The sequence below is a fragment of the Rhamphochromis longiceps genome, linkage group LG19 (genome assembly GCF_057381845.1).
Source record: "Rhamphochromis longiceps isolate RC_006_pf linkage group LG19, R_longiceps_female_GT1.1, whole genome shotgun sequence".
In the NCBI taxonomy this organism is placed as follows: Eukaryota; Metazoa; Chordata; class Actinopteri; order Cichliformes; family Cichlidae; genus Rhamphochromis; species Rhamphochromis longiceps.
The window spans coordinates 28,479,657-28,498,689 of NC_140575.1; the positions used below are offsets into that span (position 1 = coordinate 28,479,657).

General features: G+C 41.3%; 1 protein-coding gene across 1 annotated transcript; it reads left to right on the plus strand.

Moving 5' to 3' along the window:
• Positions 1-17,214: 17,214 nt before the first annotated feature.
• sox11a (SRY-box transcription factor 11a) lies at positions 17,215-18,688 on the plus strand. Its single transcript, XM_085390754.1, has one exon. The coding sequence runs from the start codon at positions 17,367-17,369 to the stop codon at positions 18,456-18,458; it is 1,092 nt and encodes a 363-aa protein (XP_085246880.1). The 5' UTR covers positions 17,215-17,366; the 3' UTR covers positions 18,459-18,688.
• Positions 18,689-19,033: the final 345 nt, after the last annotated feature.

The window sequence follows — 19,033 nt, forward strand, 5'->3', positions numbered from 1 at the left end:
AAGGTGGGGGCTAGAGGAGGGGTCAGCTACTCAGTGATGGCTTCCTCTGATGGCAGGGTGACCCCTGAACCCCTGCTAGAGGATCCCGGGTAAGGGATAAGCCATCTGTGATGATGAAACTGAGAATGCTAGCTCCCAGGGACTGTGATGACTTAATCCAACCTACACAATCTGTCCTATGCATAAAATTCTATTGATACAGATTTATTTAATATTTGCAAAGGGGGTTTGTTTAAAAAATTGATAAGCTTTTGCTCAGTTCCTCTACAGTAAAACAAATGTTTAATGCATTCATCCTTAAGGACAGGTGAAGCTCAAACCAGAAAAGCATAAACAAAAGCTAGACTTTTCCATGTTTTCCTTTTAAGGCTTGTTTGGTGTAATGAATTTTCCATCTGCCTTCAAAGCCGAAATCCAGTCATCCATTTATACATTTATAATTGGACATGTTGCATAAACCAGATTCCTGCGCTCAATGGAGCCTTTCATGGCACACTAATCAGATCAGACGCCACCAGACAACAGATATATTTACTTGCATCATGTCAGAACAAGCCTCACTTGAAACAAAATACGCTTACACTTTGGATAAGGTGTCTGTGTACAGCAGCAAACAAAAACAGCCGGGAGAAACATGGAGTCATGGAGTTCAGCCACATCATCAGTTTGCTCTCACTGTACCGTCCCCTAAGTGCTGGTCAAATGAACAGCAACAGCTCCGCAGCAGAGAAGTTGTAAAAAGTTAAAAGAAATCCCCCCCCCAGTGAACTGAAAGCAAATTTTCACCGCCTTTCTTCTCTGCACGGAAGCAGTATGAACCTAATGCTCAGGGGAGGGGACATTAGACTGTTTATAGTTTATTAATTGTTTCTGAGGGAGTGGCAGTCCAAGCGTGACCTGCTGTTAACTACCATATAAAACATCCACATGTTCACAACATCTGGGGGCTTCAAAGTAAACAATACAGTGAAATATAGTTTGAACATATTACATTTTTTCTGGCTCGAGCAGAAGTCACGTCTGTCTCGGCAGCTGCTTGGCCTTTTTAACTCCCTCAGTCGTGTCGGCACATGTCCACTGTCAGGGAGCAGTGCCAAAAGCGACCACTGTGTTCAATTATATTCCAGTAATTGTGCATGATACACATTAATCAAATCTAATAATCAGTTTTAAACAGCATATGGTTAGCAGAGCTGCACTGTAAAGTGGAGAATATCTCCAAAAAAAAAAACTTCACTTAGCAAGTAAGTATTCTGAACCTTAGAATACATTAAGTTAAAATGTCATAATCAACTTTATAACGACCAGAAATGTAATTTCAAAGCCAGCTGAGGTTTACAGATGCAAACGAGCATAGTAAACAACTGAATGAGGTCTCTGTGTGCGCGCGCGTGTGTTTGACTGGGTGTATGTGTGGGGCATAAAACACAGAGTTGGAATTAATTCTAATGTCATTAAAGTCTGGCAGAGTATCACATTATTTACATGATGTAACCTTCCTCTGCCAGGACATGTCACTCAGGACTCCATCTGCTATAGCTGCCACACAGGGGATCATTTTGAGTGTGTATATGGCCGCGAATGCGGGTCTGTGTGTGTATGTGTTTGTGCAGACACCATGATAATACAGCCTCTAATACGTGACCTAAGTGATGGCCTAAAGCTGTCAGCTCTTTCCTGTGGGAAGAAGAGGACAGCTAAACAACTGATTATCTGTTCCAGTCACCCACAAATACTACAGACAATACCTCGCTGCCAAGAGAACATAGTTCAAGTGTGACATGTGCATGCACGCGCTCGCGTGAGAGATGAGGGGAAGCCTGCAGTGTAGTATGTCTTTTTCTCTTTAAGTCATCACAATCTCTCCCTTATAATTGGCTGAATTAAATTTGTTAATAAGAGATTTTGATGTGGTAAATGTATTTAGGTACTTCAGGCAGGCCTCTTTAATTTAATCCTCGGTTTGCAGTTGTCCAGAGGCATTTATGAATTGATTGAGCTGTCATCTGCTTTGATGTTTTCCTCATTTTTCTTTCCATATTATTCTTTTATCCCCCACCCTGTTTTTATACCCACAAAATGAACTAGTTCCACAATGGGGCCTCTTTATTAAGTTCACCTGTCCTGTCCTTTCTACTGTCCTGTCTATTTTTATGTTTCTTCTGTTTTAACATGATCAAACAGGAAGGCACACATTTCCTGTCTTTGGACCGTGCGGACTGAATGGTAACATCAGCAGGGATACGCACATACTTTCATCTTCTTTTCATATTCTTCCACTTACTCACTTTGTCAGTCTATCATGCTCTCACTGTCTTTGTGAGGCGTGCTTCTGTAAGTGTGTCTACTCACTTTCACACACACAAAGAAAAAGGTAACAAAGTTTTGGTGGAGCTTTGAGTTTTCCCTTGATCTGAATACAAAGCTCTGTGGTTCGTGTCGGCTCACGTTTTGCTTCCACTGCAGCTCAAAGAGCTAATTGTGCTCATCCCAGTGTGATACAATCACTGACTAATGCATTAGCCATCGTCGTGTTTGATGGAGACACAAACACACACAGAAGTCCCGGCGCCGCTCTTAACACACCTCAACTCTTGTGATGTAGATATGGGAGACTTGTCGTGGGTGCTCGCTTGTTTTGATGGTGGTCCGTGTCGTGGCAGGTTCACATGTTGTTTTGATCCCTGCTGTCAGAGCCCAGTGAGCTCACACAGACACAGCTGGCTAGGGTGGAGCCAACAGGGGTACATAGGGAGTTGAAGGACATGGATCTTTGCCAGCACATTTTATACATAGTGCATATCTTACAAGTACAGCTGAGAATTAGAGATAGTGGACCCTCGCCCCTCACTGCCCACCCTACCATCTGCCCGCCTGGGGCTGGGGGCTCTGTGGCTTAGCTTCCATATTACAAGGCTTGACAGCCCTTGCCCTCAATCAACCTCACACGCATGCACATGCACACATACACATCTTCCCTCCTCTTGTATTCCCTTTCTCCCATCACTTTTTTTTAGTGACAGAAGTATGTTAGTGTGAAAACTTGCTGCATATTAATGTCACTTTAAATAAGAGATTAGTGGTCTTTAACAGCAGCAAAGAGAGATGGCTGTATTTTCCTCTCTTTAATTTGGTTCTTACTCAGAAGGGACTACAAAGCCAGCGAAGGTCAGGTCTTAGTAAGGGTGTGTGTATGTGCATATATCTGGTGTCGAAAATGTGTCAGTGGGTGGTTCAGTGTCTCAATGGAGGTTGCAGGTCTCAGAGTGGATATAATTAGAAACTTCCGTGGAGCTTTAGGAAAAATAGTCCGCTTCCCCTCGCTTATTTTCCTCTCACCATTTATCTCTCTTCTCTGATGACACGATCGGGGAGTTAACCACCAAATCCATCTTTGTGTCTCAGCTTGCTCCTGTTTGTCTCTGCTGGTGTAAATCTCACATCCTGTTCCCCGTCAGCCAAATAAAACAGCAGGACTCGATAAAACACATGGAGGGGAATCCCGAGGAATCGGGATACATGACGCTTCAGTCGCACTGTCTCAATCCTCTCTGGAACAAAGGCTGATTAGAGGACTGAAATGTTTTGATGACTGATATTTGAAAGATGAAAAAGATTAAATAATCTTTGTTTAAAACTAATTTAACAACTTGTAACTACATATTTCAACAAAGGAAGTAAAACACAAACAAATCTTTGCACAACTTTTTGCTGAAATTTATCATTTCCTCGGGTTATGTGTTTGAAGGTGAGAAGTTGTGGACGGTCTGATTTATAAATCATCGCTGCAGTCTCTGAGATGTCAAGATACTGGTCACTCCCTCAAACTTGAAAGGGCATATACATTAAGAGATGACAGTTATTCGTTTGAACCTGTTGGCAGATAACAAAGAGAAAATTTCCCAGTGCTTTTTATCCCTGTACAGTTTTCTATGAATAATGGCAGTAATGGCAGGTTACTAAGGATTGGCTGAGTGACTCATAGACCTTCTATTGGCCTGTTTAATCTCCTATAGCTGTTGAAGAGCTTGTAGAGGCACACATACACACACATTCCCATGTGCAGCTATATATTTGCATTGTGTTATATTACCTAAGCCACCAACGAGGGCTGTAGATACAGAAAAAAGTTAGCTTTAGCTTATACTAAAGGCCTCAAGTTACAGTAAGGGGAATAATTATTTGATATCCTGCTGAATTTGTAGGTTTGCTCACTTCCAAAGAAATGAATGGTCTCTAATTTTTATGCTAGTTTGATTTTAATAGATAGACATGTTACATAAAATTTATTAACTGATTTGTATGTCATTGAGTGAAATAAGTATTCGATTCCCTACAACGTAGCCAGACTACCACAGATTGGCTGTGTCCATGTGGCACACAGATTGCAATCAATCAATCAATAACAGATACTCCTGAGCTCACTTATTATGTGTATAAAACACATCTGTCCACCGTATCAGTTTCTTCTATTCCAACCTATCCACGATCACGAGGAAGACTAAAGAGCTGTCAAAGGATGTCAGGAATAAGACTGTAGACATGCACAATGGGCTACAAGGCCATCAGCAAGAAACTAAGTGAGAAGGTGACAACTGTTGAGATGATTATTCAGAAATGGAAGAAATACAAAATGACCATCAACAACCAATAACCCGTGGTCTGGACCTCACGATGCAAGATCCTGCCTTGTGATTTAAGGATGATAAACAGTTGGGACCACAGTCACCAAGAAAACCATTTTTAACACACTACGCCATAATAAATGATGTTTTGCAGTCCGTACAAGGTTCCTCTGCTCAAGAAGATACAGGGTACAAACCCGTCTTTGCCAGTGAACATCTAAATGATTCGGCAAAGGCTTTTGTGAAAGTTATGTGGTCGGATGTACTTGAAGTTACTTGACCTGCTGTGTTTGAAAGAAGAGAAATGCTGAGTGTGACTTAAAGAACTGCATCCAGACAGTCAAGCATGCAGGTGTAAACTGCAAAGGGTACAGGACAACTTCACTGCACTGAGGGACCAATGAACTGGGCCATGTACCATAAAATCTCAGACAAGAATCTCCTTCGCTCAGCCAGACAAGATGCACATTATGGAGCAGGTCATGGAGTGGCTTAGCCAGTTTCCAGACCTCAGTCCTAGAGACAATCTGTGGAGTGTGCTGAAACTTCGAAAGGCCTACAAATAGTCAGGAAACATGAAGGACTTTCTGTAAAGAAGATTGGGCCAAAGTCCCTCCTCAGACGCAAACCTAGTGCCAATTACAAGAAATGTCTCGTCGCTGTGCTTGCCAAATAAAGTTTTGCCACCAAGTACTAAGCCATGTTTTGTTTGAGAATAAAATACTTTATTTGTGTGTGTTTTTTCTGGATTTGTGGTTGATATTCTGTCTGTCCCTATTAAAATCAAACTATGATAAAAACTTAAAGATGTTCATTTCTTTAAAATTGGGCAACCTTACAAATTTAGCAGGGGATCAAATAATTATTTCCTTCACTCAAGAATGTTTCTGTGTTCCTAAGATTCATATTCCACTTTAATACAGCTAATTAAACATTTTAATCAAGGACAGCACTGAATTGATCTCAGTCCGTGCTAAAGGGAGTTTGTGTTAACTATACCACTGTGATTATTCCTGCTTCACTAGAGCTGTCACTCACCCATCAGCTCTCATTTTTGCCACTACCGTGACAGAAGACCAGGAAAAACAAAGAGCTGAACCCATCCCTGACTTATAATTAATCTCTTGTCGACTTCTATTGACACATCCTCTCTTTGATTGAATAATTGCCTAAGTGCCACAAGCTTCTAGGATTGAGTCATAATCCTGAATAAGATATGACCAACTTTGGTCACCTCGTTCACTACAATTAGCTCATCATTTGCTTGGCTGCGAGAACAGCAGCTCCCCATCTGTTGTGCTCTGGTTATGGACAGCAGTTTTGGGGTTCATTTTTTTTCTACAGAGCCTGGCAACAAGTTCTCATTTGACTCCTTGTACAGTTAGATGAAGTGTGTGAAGGTACTGACACGTGCGCAAATAAATTCACATGCATGTCTGCACACTCTGACAAGTGCAGTTTCTCACATTATACTACCGCTGCTCAAACCCAACCACAGCAAACCACACGCACACACCTCCCTACACACATGCGCTCGCAAATACATGCATATCTACCCACCTGCCCGCAAAGCATTCCCACACCTCACACATAAACAGCCTGGCATCTGTCACAGCTTGGGTGGGGGTGGGGTCACACATGTACATGCACGCACACACACACAACAACACACCCAGAAACACAAACACAGTCCTCTTGTCTACAGTGAACGTACCCTTTTGACCCTTTGACAGGTACATGGAGGATCTCAAAGTGAGAGGAGAAGCCTCAGAGCAGGTCTACAAGTCAGAGATGTGCCCTCTCCATAGGTAGCTGTCTAACTCCTCAGGACTCCAGGGGATGGCTGTGCCTCTTGCAGGAAGCCATAACTCTCCTCTCAGGAAGTGAGGTGTGTCTGGAGTGTTATCTACATCTGTCTTGGAAAGAAGCGGGAGCACAAGAGGTCAGACAAGAATGGGACCACTTATATCATGTTTTATGTATGACGTGTGGCATGTGTTTGAATATTTACATGTGTCTGAAGGTGATGCAAATAGAGAGGGAAAAAAACTGGGAAGAAGTTCAGACAACTCTGCTTCCTTTGTCGACAAAGAGTCTCTATAAACAGTTCAACATGATGCAATTCCAGAGTGGAACCAGTAACAACCACATTTTTTTTCTATCTATTGATCAGAGCCCGAGCTGCATATATTAGGGTTTGTATTTCAGTCATCAAGTCCCTATTGACAACTAAATTCAATTATCTGTCCTAAAACTTTTTAATCAAACAGATGAACGTAAATATTTTGCTGCATTAACTTATCGCTTCTTTAAACAACAGCAGTGACCTTCAAATGATGCCAAAAGTTTCTTTCTCTCCCGTTCTTGATGGTGTGACAAATTCCTTCCAGTCCTAAGTATGTCGAACGACCCCTGAAATAAAACGTTTGAAGAATATAAATGATCAGCCCCCACAATGTGGAGCTAAAAGCTTTCAGGGTGATCCTTGTGAACTCTTAGAACACTCCCAGGCATATAATTAAAAGGTAGTTTCTAATTTCTATGAGAGTAAATTAGCACCTCGGCTTCATTGTTACACCGTGGCTGGTGGCAGGTAGCCTGGGGAGATGGATTGAATGGATCAGAGAGGGTTGGACAGTCACTGGATAATTTTGACAACGGGGTTCGGGGGTATCATCCATCACTCAAGTGCTTACATGAAAGTTTTGACAGGTAGAGGTCATGGCAATGTGGCAGGAGCCAACAGAGATGGATGCCTTTAATTTGGGTAATGAAGAGTTAACCATCTTGGGAGAGCAAGAGGAGCGTTAAATAGGAGAGCCATTCGCCATTAAAAGAAAGTCTTATTTAATTCCTCCAACCCTAATGAAAGACATCGAAACACAATCCTTGATTGACAATGAGGCCCCAGCTGTAATTCCCTGCAGACAGTTCACTTAAGTTCCCTCCCTTGTTAATCTCAAATATAATGAATTGCAAAACTAAGGTTAAACGTGGCAGCGTGAATTCATTATCACTAATATGTTAAACCATAAGATGATTTACAGTGTGGTCTCTCTCTTATTTTCATTAACGGTGAATGGCTTTGATTTAGTCGAGATTCCGCTGGCCTGTTCATTCTCACCATCAATCTCGCCGTCTTGGTCATTGTCCTCTTTTATATCTGACCCCTTCGCTCGAAAATGGAGCGAAGAATGGAAATATGTTGGAGCCGACAACCTGGTGAAAAAAATTATTATTCTGCTTTTTAGTGTGAGTACAAGACCCCTTTTTATCGCTTCCTTGCAAATTATATTCATCCCGAGCTGTCATTCAACTTCATCCTTGACCCAGGTCTTATTGTTCCAGGCTTAATGGTAGTGCTTGTGCCGAGATAACGGTTAATGCTCCGCTGTCTAGCAGCAAAGACCTGCAAATGCTATCTTACACTAAAACACCGGGGACCCTATCTGCATACTGAGCTGATATTTATATGGACATTCATAATCCATGTACCTGTTCCCCGTTCATTAACCAAAAGAAAAAGTATTTGAAATGCAAGTTTCTTTCCAAAGTATAATTCCAATATGCCAACCACAAACTATACTGACATACCTTTGCAGGCACTGTGTGGCTTGGGCAACACTCCCTGTTTATTCATATTAATGCTTGAAGGAATATCATACATAAGTCATCCCAGTAAGTTTATACACTCTCAAGCAACATGGCACAGGCCCAGTTTACCTCACCAAAAATGATATATTTGGATTGTCTTCCTGTACTCTGTGTAATGTTTGTGTGTAAATACACATATTATTACAGTATAGCTCTGAGCATGTATGCATACTACCAGACCACAAGATTACTGTGCATAAAAGTGACAAATTGTAACACTGCATCAAGGAGAGGCTATGCTGAGTGATAGGAAGGTTATGGACTCCTAATGACAGGGTTTTAAAGCTAGAGCTTCTACTAATTGGGGTGATGTGTCCATTCCTTTGTCCCCCCAAGACATGTCTAGCTACCAGGGATTAGCCATGATTAAGGTGCTGGTCTTCCTGGTGCTTGAAGACCCCTCATGGTATTTATCCATAGTGGTCAGATTATTCCAGTGATGGACACCTAGAGATCACAGGGGTTGTGATATATCTTGATAGTTAGTATGAGGCCTATTATAGCCACTTTCATTTGGGTGGCTTTAAAAGTTACATATATCAGCAGGCACGTTCAAAAAGGCAGTGTAATATTTATGCAGTGGGATTGTTATATAAAAGTAGTTCAAAACCAATGCCTCAGGATATTTTTCACATTTTCTTGTTAAAAGAAAAGGGAGGCAGCTATTATAAAAAACACAATTACAGAGTGTAAAATCATTATGTTCTGTTGGCAAACAATTTAGTCTAGCATCACACTAAGTGCGCTATAATGGTTCTCCCCAATTACCAAGACACTAATTATGTGTTGCTTCCTCCACAGGTTTATCTGGAACACAGTGTTTTATGAGCTGCCCTTTTATTCTTTCAATAGTTTCGTGGTAAAACTGCAATATGACTAAAGCACAGTCTTATTTCTTTATGACAATAGTTGCGCTGATCTTAAGGGGAATAAAAACTCCTGAAGTGAAAAATGAGAACAAAGCTTCTGTCTGAAAGTCAGCAATCATAATTCCCAGCACTTATTCATTACAAGGATTCATACAATGAATCATATTGTGCAAAAAGAATAAACATTAAGCATGAAAATTTATTCAGCATCTCCTTTCCTACTTTTCAACAACTGATTCCCTTTGGCTACTATTAAACACTGCAGTAGTCACAATGAACTCCTTTCCAAAGAAGAAAAAAAACATTCTCATTTAAACCATTACTGTTACTCTGGGTTTGAAATGATCAAAAATCCTCAACCTTCTCTTTTCTTTCTTTAGTCTGTGCCTGTTCCAAAGGAACTTCTCTCTGTGTTTTCATTTGTGAAGCAATCTGCGAATTTAAAGGGAGCAGAACACTCTACCTTGTTAAAATGAATTGTCATGTATGCTTGACAGACACTTATAATGAGATTAGTGTAAGAACCTCAAAGAGGAAATGTTAGAAATAAGAGAAGCGCTAATCCGCTCACACTTTTATGACTAAATTCATTCTCTCTATGGTTTCTCGAAACTTTGCTTTCCTGTTCATTATCCGAATTGTCTTACAGCTCTCATCTTGTAATCCTGAGCTCCTCTATTGACACTCGAACTCAGTTTAAAAAGATCCCATGAGACTGGAATAATAAATTGGAGATTTTGTGTCGCTCATATCAGATCTGTGTTAATATTTTGTATGCAGGGATAAATCCTGCTTATGTTTTAAGACATAGATTACCTCCATTACATTAAGGAGTTAAGAAATCATAATAATGTTAATGATAGATAGATAGATGATAGATAGATAGATAGATAGATAGATAGATAGATAGATAGATAGATAGATAGATAGATAGATAGATAGATAGATAGATAGATAGATAGATAGATAGATAGATAGATAGATAGATAGATAGATAGATAGATAGATAGATAGATAGATAGAAAAGTAGAGTCCAATGAATACAGCTTACCCTTTGCCTATCCCTAAGTCTCCTCCAATGACCTTTACTGTTAAGATAAAGATAGCTCTTGGCACATACAGAGGGATGTGGAGGATTTGCAAAAGTGGACATTTATGAAAATCTTTCTTGAAGCCTGTCTTAGAAATCCTTCAGAGGCATGAAGGAAAGGGCAGTGAGTCAGTATATGGAGAAGACATACTGAGACTCTGATACGGATGGAGAAAATGCCAGTCTATATGTGCATATGTAATGCAAAGTAAAAAGGAAGTCACAGGACTCTATTGAAGATTTTTTTTCTCCTTTTTCTGTGGCACCATTGCTCTCTGCAGACATACAGCATAAATATGTTTGAGGAAAACTTTACTTGCGATTCAGTCAGCATATAAAAGATGATATTGAAGTGACCTTCTGTATTGACTTTCGTTAGTATATAAAGGAGTGTAAAACCTGCATGCAAGACAATACATTTTTTACTGCTCGACAGACACAAAATGAATGAGTGAATGCGATGAATGAGTTTGCAAAATGAATATGGTTAGTCTCTTTGAATTGAGAATTGCGTGCAACATCACCAGAGTTGGCTCAGTGTCTGGGAAAAATAAAAGTATGCTTTCATTGTGGGCCACATGATTCTGATTGTGTTTACACAGTTGTACAGTGTTTACTTAGGAACTTTTACAGTCATGCGGAAATTACTTTTTTTTTTCTTTTTTTCAATTTAGACTTTGTGGTTTCTGACTAAATAAAGCTGTTGAGGGTATAACTAATTTTGCTTCAGGTTTTGGTGGTTATTTGTCACTATATGTGGTTTGAGGGATTGATTTTCTCCCTCCCACTACTCTGATGAAACTCCTCCTGGAGGTTCCTCTGGGAATTCATCTTGTGCTGATAACTTTGAGCTATCTTATCTGGTCACTGTTCAAACAAGAGTGAATTCTCAGATTTGCTTCAGGTGTTTGTCTCTCCAAGGGTCCATTTCTTCTTGTTTTTGTTTTCAAGGTTAAAGCCTGATTGATGTGGTTGATTTTTCCCAGTGCTGTTTTGTCCAGCCACATTGAAGCGCTGTGATTGTTTAAGAACATAAAAACTCACCAGACTGTAGGATATACATTTTTTCTTAAGACATTGGCTGCTTTTTCCTCTTCTTCAGTCCAGCTCTTGTACCTGACCATTTACACATAAAACTGACCTATGAATCAACCCTGCATAAAAAGGGCATCTAACATAAGGGATTAACTTGTGTCGCATTTTAAATTGTATATTAGCCAAAAATAGCATATCTCGGCAGGGTGTGCGGTGTATTCTTAAACAAATTTAAGGAAACTAAACAGAGGCTCTATCATAGTTCAGGTCTGCATTGCTGTGCTGTTGGTGGGCTTGTCATAATTGATGGAATTATCGATGCAGAAAACTACAGTCAATTCTTGATCCGACATGCAGCTTCATTTTTCAGCAGGGCAATGATCCCAAACACAATGCCAATGCAGTAAAAGCATACATGGATAGAAAAACACTACCAGAGCCCGGACCTCAACATTTCTGAAGCAGTGTGGGATCATCTCGACAGAGAACAGAACAAAAGGGAGCCAACAGCCAAAGAGGAGCTTTGAATGTCCTTCAAGAAGCCTGGAGAACTATTTCTTAAGACTACTTAAAGAAATTAGGAGAAAGCTTATCTAAGACAGTTGAGAATTTGTTGAGGAACAAATTCAGATAAGCTTTCTTCTTCAAGCTTGTTGGAATTTTACTCACTCTATTTATGCCTTATATATAATTCCATGCATGTTTAAATATGTTGCAATATATTTTTGCAACTATTTCACATTTTCCACATTTTCCTATAAAGCTATGAAGGAGGGTAGGTTCAAGTCTTTTACACAATACTGTAGATACCCCACATTTTAGCTTAGAACTGTCATTGCAAGGGCGTTTTTTTGTGTAGTCTATAATAATTAATTTACCTTAACTATCGATAAAAAAGTAGATGTGAGAAATCTGTCAAAAGAAAAATAAAAGCAGAACCTGAATCCATTTTTTTCAGTTTTCTATCTAGTAATTAAAAAAACTCAACAGCCTAAGAAAATCCTGCCTAGGATCTGTCCATGGGGCAGGGATTCTCAATTTGTCATGCTACTTTGAACTGTCAGGATTCGACTGCTGGTGCAAAGATCATAAACCAGTAAAACTTCAGAGCACAGGATGTGAATGAGGGTGACTAAGCGCACTGGAGGCCCCACACTAGTCTCTACACACTAGCCTGTAGTCAACACTATCTTATCTCGTGAGAGGGCAAGTCTGGGCTGGCTAGTAGGGAAGCAGAGCCGCGTGGCTTCAGTGGGAAAAGTTCGCTAATTCTTAGAAAATGAACTTCTGAGTGAAACACGATCAACATATCTAGGTATCTTATCCTGATGTTTTGCTACTTGTTTAACTAGAGCAGCTGCATTTTATTGATGAATTCTTGTGACCACTCCAGACAGCTAGAAACTATAAACAATCTCTTTATTATTTCTGGTGACAACATGTAGTTTTTCAAAACTACACATTATCGCCATTTCTTCTCAAATGAATAAATGGAGAGAGCATGACCTCATGAAACGTTTCCTTGATTCTTTTATAAGCCTCCACCAATATGTAAGAGTGCAAGACCTGACCTGGAGCCATACAATCCATCAGTATTAGTCTTACACGGACTCTAGACTAAACACACTCTCATTACAGTTGCTGTGAGTGCCTGGAGGGCTCTTCCTCCACCCAAGTTTATTAACACAAGGCACAAGTACAATACAAAACTAGGTACCCGGGACTCTTACAGTAAACACTGCTTCGGTGCTGCTGGTACATAATTAAAGGATTTAAATAGACGGAGCTTGGCATGGCATGGGGAATGGCATGGCAATATGATTACTGTAGAACGTACTGCACTGTGTAAGCCAGTGTTGCTCCAGGATGATGTAATCCCTTTCAGGTCATTTTGGGTTCCCTCTGCTTTGGGGATCAGATCTGCACTGTGAGCTGAGACAAGAGAGCTTTTATGCTTTTTTTAAAAAATTCTTTCACAGAATTCAAACAGTTGTCATCTCCATAGAGGCTGCGTATACGTAGCAAGCTAATAAAAGTCTAATTCAGATATCCCACATTCCTAAGTGAAAGAATTGCCTTAGTCACATAGTATTCAGTTACCATACTTGTGTTCTACACCCACACTGTTCCTCGTGTCTCTCTCTGGCTGCACTGAAAGATTATAGTCTCCCTGTGGAATTATTGCATGCTGGAGTGGTCGAGTATTTAAAGACGTGGTTGTTGAATTTGGTTATATCATCACTGATGAATGTAGCATGTGCATTTTTTATTTAAGGATAAGTGGCAATAACTACAAAGTCATTATACATCATAATTAAGTATGATTATAATAATTATTATTATTACAAATGTAAAATGCCATTTTGGCTGGTGTTTACCTTATGGTAATGTATATGACTCTGTAAAGTTACTCCTTAGGTAATATCCACCATACATCAAACATACACGTCAAATGCAATTTGGGGCACTTTAATTCTCGTAAAACTCGTTTGTGCACAGGTTCTTGTGCAGGAATATAAATTTACTTAACAAGACGCACTGACATGCTTCCGTAACTTGGGAGCTGTTGCAAAATAACTGTACGAAGGGTACCTACAGCTTTGGCCTCTGACTGTATTTGTGTATCCCTGTGACAAACATTTCCAGCAGAGTGCTCAAACGTCAGCTGTTTACATTCACGACATGATACTCAAGTTTCAAGTATCCGCCAAGTATCAGACCTTGAAAGACAGAGGCCACATCAAGGAGGTCAACAAAGAACCTGACACCCTGGAGATACATTTGCATTGAGTCGAGAATGTAAAGCAACAACAAGGCATAAAATGGCCTTGGAGGAACCAAACACTCCAGTGGTAAAACAACTACCCACAAACTGCTGTGAGATTACCCTCATTGTCAAAGCTTTTCTTATCTTGAGAGAGAAAGACAGCATGATCTTTAAGGAATGAGACCACAGCGACAGACAGCCAGTAAAATGCACACAGGCAGCTGATACAACTTGTTTTAGTATCATCTCACAAGTTAAGATAACAAACTGGGTTGCGGTAAGTGGTATAAACTTACAAACAATAAATCGTCAGACTCATAAGCTGGATAATGCATGGCTAGAGATGACTCTGTGTCTGTGGGTGAAGTATATTCACTTGCACACTGCTGGAACTTGTTACATTATTTCTATGCATAACATCAGAGCAACATTAAGTGACTCCGCTGCACGGGCCTGAAAATACCAATTTACTGCACACCAATAAGCATTATAACCTGATTTTATAGGATATCCAAGAGTACATTTGTCAAGTGAACAGTTAATTTGCGTTTTCCTGTGCTATGAAAACAAGCCCAGCTGCCCCACCGCCCGCTTTCAGGCCCCCACCACTTCTTTACCCCATTGTGAAGCCATCAGATAGTGGCTTCCAGGACTCCACACCTGTCTCAGGGCTATGCAGAGGAGATGGATCCATGCATTTTGAGCATCAGATAGCCTCTAGCAAGGGTTAGTATTGATCTAACGCTTCACTGGCCCTTTGTGAGAGCAGCAGCTGCTTTGGGGGGCTTTTAGATAAGCAATGCAAAGGGAATTGTTTCTCCTGAAACCCTCTTTCAATGTTCATACATGAAAACCATCACTTAATTCAACACTCCATCACTTTGGAATAAAATGTCCTCTCCCTTGACACGCACGCACAAAAATCAGCAAATAAGCATTAAAGCATTTGCCTTTGGGGTATTGGAAAGGGTATTAGAAAGCAAACATGATAATGCAGCTTTTACTGTTTAATTATATGTAATCTCTAGAGTGAAAATGAAAAAAAAAAAAACACGGCAAATTTCAGTGTCCCACAACTCTCTTCATTCTGATGACAGTCCCAGTCACTGAATGAGGCAGCTGGAATGGGTTTGTGTGGGGGGGGGGGAATACCACTGGTGCATCTGTGTGAGACAGGCATGGCGATGAGACCCTCCCTAAGATGACTCACAGGCGGTATGAGCTGACACCAGCACCTCATTCACAGCCAATAATGAGCCATGCTAATGAGCAGGACAGCCGCCCTGCACGCTCATCATTAAGCAGTCTTGTGATTCACGTCCAGCATATATATATATATATATATATATATATATATATATATATATATATACAATTTCATTCAAATATTTGCAGTAACTGGCACAAATAAATCACACCTACATTTGAGGCAATGCCATCGGTTAATTTGACATAGCCTCCTTCCCCACATGTGAACTAATCAGAAGATCAAATACTGCTCAAATTAATTCAACAGAAAAAAACAGGCTGACAATAAAACATGCATGTGCGTGTGCCAACCCCATGAGACTCTGGCTCTGACACATATATCTGATAAGGCTTAATCAGCAAGGGGTGGTCATGATAAAGCATTTCAGTCCTATCTCTGTCTGGGTAGACAGACACAGGGTTTGCCTCAGTGTTCCAAGGATGGAAAGGCAAGACGCCCTCTATCTTAGCATTTCTCTTCTTAGCCTTGTCTCTTTTCCCCCTGTGTGCCTCTTTTTCCCTATTTCTCTCCCTCTCTCCACTACCTTCTGTCTGCCTTTCTAGCTCCCTTTCTCTGTATCAGGAGAGACACTTCTTAAACCCCAGCTGGGGAAAATACGGTGGCTGGGTGGGGGGAGGGTTTCAAAAGGGTAAGTGATTGCCCTCTAGGGGACGAAGCAGAGAGAGAGAGAAAAGCAGGACGCCTTATCGCCCCAGCCTCCAATAGCACTGCTGGCTAGCACCTAGCGCCAAGGGGGAGGAAGAGGGTGGAGGGTGTGCAGGAGACGCCAGCTAGATGCTACTCTGCTTCTTGACACAGCAAACTCAGCGGGGAGCCTTCCATCTATCCCTGGCTGTATGGGCTCGATTCAAAGCTGTATACACTAATGTTACCATCTGAATAAGGGTTATTGATTCAATCGCATGTTTTATATGAGCATCTATTGAAAGGTTTTAATATATATATATATATATATATATATATATATATATATATATATATATATATATATATATATATATATATATACAGCATGCTTTTGTGTTTTACCGTCCAGATTACAGAAACCCAGTTTTACATAGTGTCAGCACAATTACATTAATTACTATTTATACGCATGACGTGTTTTTCTCTTATAGCTGTATTTTTATCCGGTGGGGTCTATGTGATGCTGCAGGTGTTTAAAGCGCTCACACACTATAAACAGGATCTGTGAGGCAGAGTGTTCTACTGACCTATTTTCTTAATTCAAGCACAGACATGGAAACGCGCAGGAACGAGCCACGCCAAAACATGTGATAACACGTGGCCACTCAAAACACACACAAAAAAGTGTCAAACGTACAATGTTATACATAAAAAATAAATTTAAAAAACAAAACTACAAAAAAACAAAGTCTTCCTCAAAAGCCATTAACGGCTACTAAAATGCATCCTTTTACAACAGACAAGCAGACGTACCGACGCATCCAGGCGCCTGCAACTGTGTCCAAGCGCCACCTTCAGTACTCAACCTAAGGAAGAAGAAGGGGAAAAAACAATCATACAGCCTACATCTTTTTCCTCAAGATACATATGCAAAATTGTATTTGTTTTAAGAGCAACTTCTCACATTTTTTAAAGTTAAAGTAAGGAAACAGACATATATCTTATGTGCATATGTGCGCTTTGGCGCATGACGCTCATCTCAAGAGCGCATTTCGTTAACTGTGTGTTTAATATGCCTGTCTCGGCCGGCGTGTTGCCCCAGACGCTGTGTACCACAAATCCCCACCTCCACTCCAATGAGAGCTTCGGGAGGGAGGAATAGGGTTACGGGGAGTCTTGGATGGAGTCTGCTGGGCGGAGTGGAAGGGACGTGATTGGATGAGTGACTGTGACGCAGGGGACATGAAAAAGCTGATAACTAGTTAAGAAGGCAGTTTGTAACTCTGGAAAAAGAGTGCAGAGCTTGAGACACAATACGCAGAGGACGTGAACGAACCGGCGCAAAACACAGAGAGCTGAGCCGTCTTGGCAGTGTGGGGCCGTTAAGACACTGCAGCGTCCGGAAACAAAGTGACTTTGAAACAGGACAATGGTGCAGCACACGGACAACAGCGAGACGGATGGGAGCATGTCCAGGGAGGCTACCGATTCGGAGGAGAGTGAATTTATGGCATGCAGTCCGGTAGCGATAAACCCGGACTGGTGCAAAACAGCCACCGGTCACATCAAGAGACCCATGAATGCATTTATGGTGTGGTCCAAAATCGAGAGGAGAAAGATAATGGAGCAGTCACCGGACATGCACAACGCAGAGATTTCCAAGCGCCTGGGGAAGAGGTGGAAGATGCTCAAGGACAGCGAAAAGATCCCGTTTATCAGAGAAGCCGAGAGGCTGCGGCTAAAACACATGGCTGACTACCCCGACTACAAGTACAGACCGAAGAAAAAACCAAAGCTCGACAGTTCAAAATCATCAGCACCGTCTCCGGAGAAGTGCGGCAAGATTGCAAAGACTCCCAACAAGAAGAGTTCAAAGATAAAAACTAAGAGCGGCTCGAAATCCACGCACGGCTACGCGGAGGATTGCGTGTTTCCCAGCTTAAAAGTTGCAAAGACTGTAAAGAGTGAGCTCACCGATGAGGACGATGACGACGAGTACGAAGAGGACTACCGGATGGGGATTAAGCCGGGTGAGGAGGAGCGCCTGAGGCCGTACAATGTAGCCAAAGTTCCCGCTAGTCCAACTTTGAGCTCCTCGGCAGAGTCCGAGGGGACGAGTATGTACGAAGAGGTGCGGAACAACAACAGACTGTTTTACAGCATCAAAAACATTACCAAGCAAAGCACATTGCACGCTGCTTCCGTCTCACCAGCATCCTCCAGGTCGGTCTCCACATCCTCCTCCTCGTCCAGCATCAGCTCCTCTTCCGGCGACGACGCGGACGATTTGCTGTTTGACTTTAGTTTAAATTTCGCTCCCAGCGCCCCGGGCTCTGAGCTGGGCAACCCCAATTCAGGAAACCTCTCCCTGTCTCTTGTGGATAAGGACCTGGACTCGTTCAGTGAGGGCAGCCTGGGCTCTCACTTTGAATTCCCAGACTACTGCACGCCAGAACTCAGTGAGATGATTGCCGGGGACTGGCTGGAGGCGAACTTTTCCGACCTCGTCTTCACATACTGAAAAAAAAAACAAAAAACAAAACCGAAAAAAACAGTTGAGCTAGTAATAACAGAGAAGGGAGATATGAAATTATATATGTCCTGGTCAAATTGTCCCCAGCCCTGCCTCCTGTGGGTTTTTTTTTCTTTTTTCTTAAGGGTCCTGGAGGGAGGTGGAGGACCAGGAGGCGAGGTGAGGTTTGAGGAATGAGATGCTTATGAAGCTGGTAGCAAAAAAAAAAAAAAAGCAAAGTCTGCAGACTTTTTTATCTGGCAGCATGACAGGGTTTTATGGATTGTTTTCCCTCGTAGGTCTGCATTTACTGTTCAGCTTAAAACGGACCACAAAGGGAAAATACATGAACTTCTATGCATCTTTTCCTCTTAAAACAACATCGACAACAACAACAAAAACTGCAGGGAGCTGAACACGGACTGTGTGGACTGTCTCAAAGCAAATCTGTGAACTGACAAATTGTTCAGGATGTTACTTTACAACGGTTTATGTAATTTTTTCTTAATGCCGCAAATGTTTGTTTGTTTTGTAACTGATTCCGTTTTACCTCCTGGTTTGGAAAAATTAAGCAGCCTAAACCT

Bases quoted from the DNA above. Each gene is read 5' to 3' on its own strand.
- sox11a (XM_085390754.1), top strand. From the start codon at position 17,367: ATGGTGCAGCACACGGACAACAGCGAGACGGATGGGAGCATGTCCAGG.